The 10,972-nt window shown below is 51.5% G+C and overlaps 1 protein-coding gene across 10 annotated transcripts in view; it reads left to right on the top strand.

Annotated features, from left to right (window-relative positions):
- The window catches only part of KDM2B (lysine demethylase 2B), a 154,578-nt gene that overhangs the window by 69,013 nt on the left and 74,593 nt on the right, over window positions 1-10,972 (top strand). For all 10 annotated transcript variants that reach the window (XM_040444135.1, XM_040444136.1, XM_040444132.1 and 7 more), the window contains 2 exons: window positions 1,252-1,345; window positions 2,319-2,472. In XM_040444135.1, coding sequence (XP_040300069.1) covers window positions 1,252-1,345; window positions 2,319-2,472 — 248 coding nt within the window. The remainder of the gene's footprint in view (window positions 1-1,251; window positions 1,346-2,318; window positions 2,473-10,972) is intronic.

The raw sequence follows: 10,972 nt of genomic DNA, 5'->3' as shown, positions 1-10,972 counted from the left end.
GCCCCCCCCCCCCCCCCCCCCCCCCGCTTAAGCTCTGCCCTCCCCCAGGAGGGCAGCATGGCAAGGGAGGAGGGAGGAGACTGGTGAGTTCCTGTAAGGAAGGGTGGGCTATCTGGCTGCTGCTGGAGCTCAGAGGAGGGGCTGCTGGCAGGTTCCTTCTTCCGAATTCACTTCCTTCACCCAAGTCTCTGAAGCCCAGGTTCTCCCCTCTGCCTGTCCACCACCTAACCCCAGCATCTGTTAATCTCTTCCCCCACCTTTTTTTTAGCAGCTATATGGAGATATAATTCATGTACGATTCATCCATTTAAAGTGTACAATTCAGTGGTTCTTATGTTTACAGAGTTGTGCATTCACAGTCCATTTTGGGACGTTTTTATCACCCTAAAGTGAAACCCTGTACCCATTAGCAGTCACTCTCCATCCCTGCTCCTCCCCCCGGGGCGCCCCCCCCCCCCCCCCCAGGCCCTGGCCACTAATCTACTCTCTCTGTAGATTTGCCTACTCTGTCCATTTCATATATGTGGAATCCTACACTGTGATCTTTTCATGGCTGGTACCACGTACTTTGAGCTGCATTGCTCACTTCTCAGTCCCCTGCAGTTTGTCTTGCGATTTAACTTTTCCTGTGCAGTGCTCCATGAAGAGTGTGCCGTCCTGAAGGGCAGGTGTCTTAGGCATTCTTATGCCTTTCTCTAAGTGCCATGCCTAGGTCTGGGCTGGGCCGTGGGTTGGCTCTCAGTGATTGTTGAACGAATGAGGAGATGAATGGGGACTGGTAATTGGCAAGCCACGCAGGTGGTTTACAATGGAATTCCAGGGGGTCCAGCTGCTGCAAAGGGGACTGGCAGCTCAGGAGAGCTGCAGGTACAGGAAGGAGCTGGAAGGAGCAGAAAGGAAGCCTCTCACTGGGGTAGGAGTGGGGGCGGGGCCAGAGTAGAACTGTCTGTCAGGAAGGAACCAAGTGGCCTGTGGGTTGTCAGCTCTCTCCTGGGAACCTGAAAACAAAAATGCCTCCCCCAGCCTTGGGGGCAGGTGGCCAATGCTTGAGATTTATCATCTGATCACAGGGGCTTCCCCCATGGGGAACTCCGATTAGAACTGGGTTTAAAAAGAAAAGAAAAGAAAAAAAATCCCCCAGTGTTAGCATTTGCAAAAGGGCAGCAGGTCAAGCATCTCTGAAGCTGTTCACTCACCTCCTGTGATTCAGGCGTTGAACTGTTTTTCTGCTCCCCTGCTTCTGTGCTGCAGATACTGTCTGATGAGCGTCAAAGGTTGTTTCACTGACTTCCACATCGACTTTGGAGGCACTTCTGTTTGGTACCATGTTTTCCGGGGTGGGAAGGTGAGTCGAACTGAGTTTCTTCAACTTCTGTATGTTCCTGACTGTTTCTTCCTGGAGGGGCTCGCTCCCCTCACCCATGCCCAGCCAGCCCTTGTCCTGTGACTGCTTTCAGGGCCACCTCCTCACTCTCTGTCTTCTCCTGGGGAGAAGGACCAAGGGTCAACTCTTCTGCATCACGTCTAGTGACCTGTTCACACCTGCCCACCCAGTCCAGTGTTCTAAGCATCTCAGGCCAGATTAGAACTCCAGCTTTGGGTCCCAAGATTTGCCAGCATTCATTTTGCCCACTGTAGTTTTTAGCTCCAGTACTGAGAACATTTAACGTAAAAAGTCTAGTTGCCAGCACCACCTGCGTTCACGAACATTTTACATGAGGGACAGGCGTCACCCAGAGAGAGGAGGTGGGGCGTGCATTCGGGATGCTCCCGCTGTGCTCGGCTCTGCATGTACCCTGCGCGGGTGTGGGTGCCTGAGAGTATGTGTGCCGTCCTGCTCGTCTGGGGCTGTGTGTAGGTTCGTTTTAACCAAACATGTTGGAAGAAAATCTGGGTAGGAAGTCATCCTGCCCGGTTCCAGATGTTTTCCTCCTTCTCCAGAGTGAACACAAGCTGGGTTTATTTATTGGGCCATTTGATCAGACAACTTAGGAAATTCCCTTCCTCTCCTTTCCTTACCTCATCAACAAGCCTGTGGCTTAGGAGAAAGAATGTTCCTCTCAGTCCAGGAAGTCTACCCACCCTGGTTTTGTAGTGGGAATGGAGATTTCCTAAAGGCAGGCCAAGGGTGTCCCAGGACGGTGGCACAGCCCCCCTGCCACCTCAGAGACCCTTAGGGGCCCGGTCCTGGAGGCGGTGCCCTGTCTTCCCCCCACTCCCAGGCAGGTGGGGCTGTCTCTTTGGGTTGTGGCACAGCCTGGAAGGAATCCAGGACTTTGGCCCGGATCTTCAGCTGATTGCCTCCTTTTCCTCCCAAGATCTTTTGGCTGATTCCTCCAACCCTACACAATTTGGCACTGTACGAGGAGTGGGTGCTATCAGGCAAACAGAGTGACATCTTCCTGGGAGACCGCGTGGAGCGATGCCAAAGAATTGAGCTGAAACAGGGCTACACGTTTTTCATCCCTTCCGGTAGGTTCCGGCCAAGGCTGGCGCTGGGCTCTCCCTCGGCGCCTGGCTCTCCCAGCACTGGGAGAAGGCTCCCGCATCCCTGGGGCCTCAGCCAGGGTTTCGGGCCAAGGAACGGGGTTCTGTGGGCCTCGTGGCATTTGGCAGTCCCTGACAGGAGTAGGCCTCAGGCTGTAGGGAAAAACAGCCCCCTTTCTCTCTCACATCTAACCTGTGTCTCCCCGCCTGTGGGCTAGAATTCACTCCTGGGAAAAAGCATAGGGCCCTCCCTCAGGGGAAGTGTGAATGGTTTCCCTAGGACTTCCTGTGGAAATTTCCGTGTGAGGGGATGACAGTGGCACTGTGGGGAGGGGGTAGGTTCACCCCCTTGAAGGAGGAATTGGGTTGTTTATCCAAGGAAGCAAAGTATGGAGGTTGCAGTCCAAGGCAGGTTCTGGGAAAGGGCAGACCCCAGGGCCGGGAGCTTTACGGGGGTGCCTGAAAGCCTAGGGAATGGACAGAGGGCAATGTGGCATTGGGGAAGGACCTGGTGTGGCAGCCTCCTTCCAGCAGAAGTAGGTGAAATGTAATTGAGGTCAGTGTCAGCTCTTGTACTTGGACTACCCCTGCCTCCAAAAGAAAAATTAAGAAGAAAAAAGAAAAAGAAATTAACACTGCAAGTATAGTAGAGGGCAGTCATTAAGAGCACTGGCCCTGGAGCCAGACTGCACGGCCTTAGTTTAATTTTCAGATGTACTGCTTTTAAGTTGTGGCTTTATGGAAGTGACTTAACCTCTCTGAGCCTTGGTGTTCCTGTCTGTAAAATGGGAGTGAGACTTCCCAGGGTGGTAGTGAGGACTGGAGTGAGCTAAGACCTACATGCCTCAGCTCTTTGGAGAGCCTATAGTTCTTGGACAGTTACAGGGTGAGTCACCAGTGAGTATGACAGATGCCCTAGGGGTCAGGGAGTGCAGTCTTTGGCTGCATTAATGGAAACATTTTACCCAGGATGAGGGAGGTGACAGTCCCACTGTATAGAGTAAGGGAGTCAGGTCACATATAGGAGGTAAGTCGACCTAAAGAGTCTGGATACCATACCAGGTGAGATGAATTTGCCTTTTTTTTTTTAAGTGTATTTATTTATTTTGAAAGAGAGTGAGAGAGACAGAAAGAGAGAGAGAGCACGAGTGGGGAGGGGCAGAGAGAGAGACACACACAGATTCTGAAGCGGACTCTATAGACTCCAAGCTGTAAGCACAGAGCCCAATGCAGGGCTCTAACTCACAAACCGTGAGATCATGACTTGAACCGAAATCAAGAGTTGAATACTTAACCCACTGAGCCACCCAGGGGCCCCCAGGTGAGATAAATTTGAAGGAGGAATTGTGTGGTTTTACCCAGGGGAGTAAAGGTGTAAAGGAACAGCAGTCAGCTAGTTGTTGTCTTCTGTAAGAAGAGGTATAGCCAAGTGGTGTTGGAATGACTTGCTCAGCTAGGTAGTGAGCTCCCTGTCACTGGATATATACGAGTAGAAGCTCTATATATGGCTGTGCCAAGGAGGCTGCAGGAAATTTGCCACTGAGTGGAGGCTTGAACCTTAGGAGTATCCTTTGAAGCACTTAAGATCCATTGGAGGGAGAAGCTGGTCACACTTAAGTTTCTGAAAGTTGGGTTGGAAGCTGGTCTTGGGTCTGGACATCAAGTGCTAGTGGCAAGTGAGGAGGGGGCCGTTATGGTAGCAGCTCCCACTGAGGGGATAGGGCCTGCACACTTGGGCTCTTCTAGAAAGTTGGGCAGAAAGTAGAGATTTCACTATTGGGGAAATTGGGGATTTGGAAATGGTAGGGTTTAGTGGGGGTGACTTTGTTACCATGGACCCAGGTCCATCCTCAGACTTGGGGGAGGGGAGGGACCCCTGTTTGGGACAGGAATGGGTTGCAGTTGGTGGGCAGCATTTATGGTACATACCCTGGCAGATGTGGCATGGAGAATCGGGAAGGAAGCGGTACCCTTCTAAGATGTGTTCAAGCCACTTGTAGGTATTGGAGGATAAGCTGTGATGATTCAGGGGAACCCAAAGGAACTTTGGGCTGGTCTCTGCCCCTGTCTGCGCCTCAACTGTCCAATCTCTTCAATGGGAGTCAGTGGGCTAAACTGTGAAACCCTCAAGGTGCTTCCAACCCAGCCCCCCTGAGTGCAGGCCTCCTAATCTCTCTGGGAAGACTGGCCTTCTTTCCTCAGGGCCGTTGTCAGAGTTGGGAGGTGGTTCATTGGTTTCCCTCAGTCTGGGATGGGAAGGGTGTGCGTTTTGGGGGCTTAGCGAGTTGGAAAAGGTCTTGAGAAGCAGAGGTGTGAGTGTTTGTTGACGGCAAGAGTGGGATTTGAAGTACAGTTAGCAGATGTTGAGTTAGATCCCAGCCAAGACTCCTGGGCACTGAAGGTTGTGAGTGAGACATCAGGATGTTTGGGAAGGAGAAAAGGGACAGTTAGAATTTGTCACTTTCTCAGACGCTGGGGGTACACGTGGTTCCCAAGCATTGATTTCAGTGACCGTTAGGAGGAGGAGGAGTTGGGAGCTTATAGTTACAAACTTGTAGTTTTCCTAAAGATGGATGTTAGTGAAAAAAAAAAAAACAAAAAACCAAGGGTGCCTGGGTGAATCAGTTAGTTAAGCGTCCGCCTTTAGCTCAGGTCATGATCTCACAGTCCGTGAGTTTGAGCCCCACATTAGGCTCTGTACTGACAGCTCACAGCCTGGAGCCAGCTTTGGATTCTGTGTCTCCCTCTCTCTCTGCCCCTTCCCTGCTCGTGTTCTGTCTCTTTCTGTCTCAAAAATAAATAAAAACATTAAAAAAAATTTTTTTTCTTTTTAAAAAGTACCAAAACACCCAGGGGGCACCTGGGTGATTCAGTCGGTTAAGCATCTGACTCTCGGTTTCAGCTCAGGTCATGATCTCATAGTTTCATGTGTTCAAGCCCTGCATTGGGCTCTGCACTGACAGCAAGGAGCCTGCTTGGGATTCTCTCTCTGCCCCTCCCCCATTCATGCTGTCTCTGTCTCTCTCAAAAATAAATAAATAAACGTAAAAAAAATAAAAACAGGGGCACCTGGGTGGCTCAGTAGGTTAAGTGTCTGACTTTGGCTCAGGTCACGCTCTCACAGTTCATGGGTTCGAGCCCCGTGTTGGGCTCTGTGCTGACAGCTCAGAGCCTGGAGCCTGCTTCAGATTCTGTGTCTCCTTCTCTTTCTGCCCCTTCCCTGCTCTCTCTCTTTCACTCTCAAAAATAAATAAATGTTAAAAAAAAATTTAAAAAAAAGAACAAAAACCAAACACCTGGCATCTACTAGTGCTGATTTTCATGAATGGGAGATGATTCTGACACTAAAAATTCGGAAGTATGTAATTTCAGAATAATGGCCAGTACTTTAAATTTGATAGTTTTGAGTTTATGAAAATGTATACCATCTTCATTTTCCTCATTGTGTTGCCAGCCAGTGAAAATTGAAGGACCAGAGTTTTGTGGTCACTGAGGTAGACGGCCACCTGGGGATTCTTCCCAGCACCCACGCCCCCTGAGCTGTGTGCAGACACACATCTGAGAGTTACGGTGGTTGGGGTGTGGCTTTGGGTGGAGAGTTGGAGAGACAGCCGTGGGCAACACAGCCCCCTGCATGTGGGTTTTCTGTATCGGGAGTAGAAAATCTAATTCTGGCATTTCTCATCTCTGACGTGGGTTTTTGTCCCCACAGTGTGACTTTAGACACGTGACCTCTTACCTGATGCTGGCTTCACGTCTGCCCATGGGTCGTTCAGCAAGTCTTCAACTCAACGCTAATGGGAGGCTACTGGCATGGGAGGGTTTTAAATGTTACAGTGTTTGTGAGACGTGCTTTCACTCTTTTCTTCTTGTGTCTGGAGTGAAGAGGTTGGGTATTGGCTGTGCTGTGGGTGTGGGTGGTTCTCAGGCCTCATTCCTGGGTGGTCCAGGAAAGCTGCCTGGAAGAGGCAGACCTGAAGGTGGCTGAAGAGTGAGATGATGTCAAGAAAGGGGCCTGGGTTTGTCCTGTTGATGAGGCAGAGGCAGTGGGAATACAGTTGCCTCCCCAAGGTACACAGTCAGGGTCAGAGTGGCCAGCGAGTTACCCAGATTCAGCCTAATCATTAGGTGGAAGGAAAGCTTGAGGTGGAAATCATCCCCAAGGAGCAGGAAGTCAGAGAGACCCGGTGACCTCTTTTTCCTGTGTGTGAGGGGACCTGTGGCCAATGCCTTGACCACGTTGCTGGGCTCAGCCTCTTCCTCTGGCTGCACCAGCTTAATGAACTATAGCTAATGGTAATAGTAACTCACATTACTGAGCAGCATTTTACATTTATTACTTACCTTTTTGTGAGCATGTAGGGAGCAACTTATTTTCCCTCTGCCTTTTAAGTAACAAAGGTTCCTGGGGCCCAGAGAGGTGAATAGACTGGTCCAAGCTCACACAGTTAATAAGCAACAGACCAGGGCAAGAACCCAAGTGTGTCTAGTTTCAGAGCCGACCTCGTCCTCCTTTAGCCTGGGAGTCAGCAGACTTGGGATCTGGTCTTCCTTCTCGGCCATGAGACTTTGGGAAAATTATTTGCTCATTTAACAAACTTTCTTAAGGGCCCACTGGCAGTGTGGAAGGTGGTAGGGAAGCTGTAAGATAGATTCTGTCTGTCCTGAATGTATGTCCAGCCAGGTAGCAGCCAGAATGGTGGAGCCCAAGTATAGGGACCTGGGAAGGGCCCTGGGGTCAGTGGCTTGGACTGACCTGAAAGTATTTCCCATCTTTGCTTTGTAGTAAGAATCACCCATGATCCAGAATTCACAGGCAGCCCTAGGTATTTCTTAGACTTGGGCCAGTCTGAGAAAAAGTAACCCGAAGCTACTTAATAGCGTAATGTAGCTTGGGCCTCAGATGACCCACCTATAAAATGGGTACAGAGCAGGGAGAGAGGGTGGAAGTGAAGAAGGCTGGATGTGAGATAGAGGGTGGTTGTGCTCAGGGAAATGAGATAACTGCTGCTCACCTCCAGCCAGTTAAAGATGAGAATGGCCTGTGGGGCCATCTTCCTATTTTTCTAGAGAAGGAAACAATTCAGCTTGTCTTGAGAAATTTCCCCATTCCTTTTTTTTTTTTTTTTAACGTTTATTTATTATTGAGAGACAGACAGCGTGAGCAGGGGAGGGGCAGAGACAGGGGGAGACACAGAATCCGAAGCAGGCTCCAGGCTCTGAGCTGTCAGCACAGAGCCCAATGCGGGGCTCGAACTCACAAGCCGTGAGACCATGACCTGAGCCGAAGTTGGACACTCAACCTACTGAGCCACCCAGGTGCCCCTGGAAATTTCCCCATTTCTGTAACACATGTGGGTCAAACTAAGCACGCTCCTGAGTCTGCTGCAGCCTGTGACCTGCCAGTTTGGGACCCTGGTACCAACTATGAGGTCCTAGAAAGGAAAGGGCATTCTTGCTTCATCTTGGCAGCTGCACTGCCCAGCCTGGGACCTGGCCTAGCTCAGCGAAGGAAGCAGGTCATGGCCCTCTGTGAGATGCCCCCAAGTTCTGTGATTTTTGGGTTTACCCCTACGGCAGCCACAAAGAGAGACAAGTGTGGATGGGGCGGGTGGGCTTTGGTTTCTGAATCCCGAGTGTTTGGGTTGTGGGCAAGACTCCATGTGCCCCACTGTCCCTCAGGTCCCAGGGAACCACCCGTCAGTAGGTTTTATGGGTCGCCTGCTTTTCTTCCACGATTGATCTGTCCCTTGTCGCTTGGCCTGAATAGTCTCCATTATTGCCTTCATGTTGTTGGTGACTCTGGCCTGGAAGCAAGAGACAGATGCCAGCCTCCACAGCCCAGTCACCAGCTTGGGACACCTGCTCTCTCATGCTTCCTGGGATGCAGCCAAGGAGATGCCATCGGGAGAGTGGGGATGGATGGGGCCTATGAATACTGTTATTCCTCCTTGGTTCTTCCTGAGGGGAGTATGAAAGTCATGGGGTAGTTTGGAGGAAGGCTGGGGGAGGCAGTGCCTAATCCATTTGAGGCTGCCTGACCCACCTGTGAGGCCCTCCCTGGCTTGGGGACAAGAGGAGAGTTGGTAGAAGCTTCTAAAACCCCTTGAAATTCCCTGCCGCTCCACTTGAAACAGAACCTCTCTTCTGTTTCCCTCTTTTGCTCACATGGCAGGGTAGCAGGTGTACATCAGGTGTGTCTGCATTTCCACCTGATAGGACGGAAGGGAGACTCCAGGGCTGATAAATGCAGATATACGTGGGCATCACTGTTTGCAAAGCCCTGGAGATGGATGAGACTACCATGAATATCAGTGGCAGTTGCTTCCATGGACTGAGCTCTTGCTCACCAGATTCCCTGCAAGGGAGGCAATGATCTCCCTCATTTAACGTGGGCAGGTGAAGGCCAGGAGAGGGGTGGTCAAGAGTCCGACATCACATGGTGAGTTGGCCATGGGACAGTTTCCAGCCGAGGTCCCGGGACTTGGGCTTTCTGTAGGGTGCTGGGTGGGTGTGTGAAGAGCATAGGAACAAGACCCAGGAATCTTTGCCCCATTCAGGCTTCACCCCACTGTGTGCATTTACCTGACCCTGGCGGTCCTAGGTCCCAGTCTTAGGAAGTGATGCTTAAATAACATTGATGGTGGTAACAGGAACAATAATAGCGTAGTGCTGCTCGACAAAGATGCAAAAATGGACAGCTGAGAAAATCAGCTGGTACCCAGCTGAGGTCGAGAGGCTGAAGTAGATGTGGAAACTGAGGCTTTAAAGGCAGCAGCTGTACTTGTCCTGCACAGAGGTGTGAAGGTGGTGGGGAAGATGTCCACAAGGGCCGGAGATGTGGGGAGGTCACAGCAGCACCGGGTTTCAGACAGCCTTCGTTCCCATGCTCTTGGCTGTCGGTTTTCTCTGCCCACCTCGGGGACCACCAGCTCATCCCACCCTGTGCCCAGCAAGGGAGGACCAGCACCCCGAGTGTCCTACAGATGGCAGCAGTGGCCTCCCAGCTCTCTTCCCAGGTGGCACCTTTGCTTCTGGCAGCCGTGGCTACCGGTGGCTGCCTGTGACTCAGGGCTGGCGTGTTTTGGGTGCATGGTAGGGGAGGTCTCTGTAATTTTCCTCCGAGCAAACAAATTATGCATATAGGTCGGAGAAGAGGGGTCAGAGAAGAGGAGATGTGGGCACCTGGACTTGGGAATCTCAGGGCTTGGGCTGCCCTTTCTGTCCTCTTTCCCCTCTGCTGATCCCGTCTTTCACTGGGAGTCTGTCTACCTCTATCTGTCCTTGTCTCACCTCTGTCTCTCTTGTTTCTCTCTGCGTGTCTCTTTTTGCCTTCCCAGAATGTTTGCAGGCCCCGTCTCCTGGGGCCTGCACGCCTGGTGCTAAGCCTGTGATAGAGAGATGGTGCATCGCGGTTAAGAACGGAGGTGCTAGCTCTTGCCAGCTGTGACTTCATTCAGCAAGTGACTTACCTTCTCTTAGCCTTGGTTTCAGCATCTGTAAATGGGAGTGGAATACTTCCTGTCCCCTAGCCTTGCACTGTTACAGTAGGCTAGAGGTGCATGTGGGTCTGTTGAGCACCTGAAACATGTGTTAGTTACTTGGGGAGGGAATTGTGGGGTTTGATTTGTCTGGCCTTCAAGGACCAAGTGAGGCTGACTCCCTGGGTTCCAAACCTTATAGGTGACTTCACTTCTCTGTGCCTCAGTCTTCTTTGCTGTAAGTTGGGGGTGAATGTAGTATATATTTCTTAAGGATTTTGTGAGCATTAAGTGAGATAAGTTCTGTAAAGGCTTTAGCCCAATGCCTGGCACAGGGGCAGCCTTCAGTTTTATCCCCAGGATTACTAGGCCAGGCTTGCTTGGAGCTCAGGGGGACGAAAAAGCCATGTCCCAGGCCATTAAAAGGGCTGCGTTCGGCAGGAGAAAGACTTGTCAGCAGCTGTAGGGCAGAGCAGAAGCAGAATTGATGTGGGGGCACAGGCGTCGTGTGGCTAAGATGACCACCTGGAAACGGGCCTTGGGGGATTTTAGTGGCAGGAGGTGGCCTCAGGCAGGAAAGTGTCAGGGTTTTGCAGTTTTTGCAAGGTGTCATTCCTGCATTGTGGCCCCAAGCAATCCTTTGTGACTCCCCCCGAGATGAGTGGTCACTGGGATGCTGAGGAAGAGGCTCAGGAGCTATGAGCAGCCTTGAACAAGGGGTGTCCCACTCTCTGGAAGGGGCACAGGGCCTGCCTCTTTTGGCTGCTGCGGCCTGGTCCACAACAACATGGCGAAGCCTTTGTCAAGGCCCTCAAGCTGCCAGCCACCCATCTTGAGCCGACCAGGAGTTACTACCTGCAGAAGTCCATCGGGGCTGTGTATGTGAGTTCTCTCAGCCAGCCAGGAACCTTGCCTTCCGCATCAGGCAGCCCGAGCATCCCCGATTCTAGCCCTGGGTGCTCCCCTGGGCCTCCTGTGATCTTCTGCATGCTTCCATAGGGTGA

This window comes from Herpailurus yagouaroundi, unplaced genomic scaffold, assembly GCF_014898765.1.
Source record: "Herpailurus yagouaroundi ecotype Mexico unplaced genomic scaffold, PumYag 191, whole genome shotgun sequence".
NCBI classification, from domain to species: Eukaryota; Metazoa; Chordata; class Mammalia; order Carnivora; family Felidae; genus Herpailurus; species Herpailurus yagouaroundi.
This window is presented reverse-complemented; position numbering and strand designations above follow the sequence as displayed.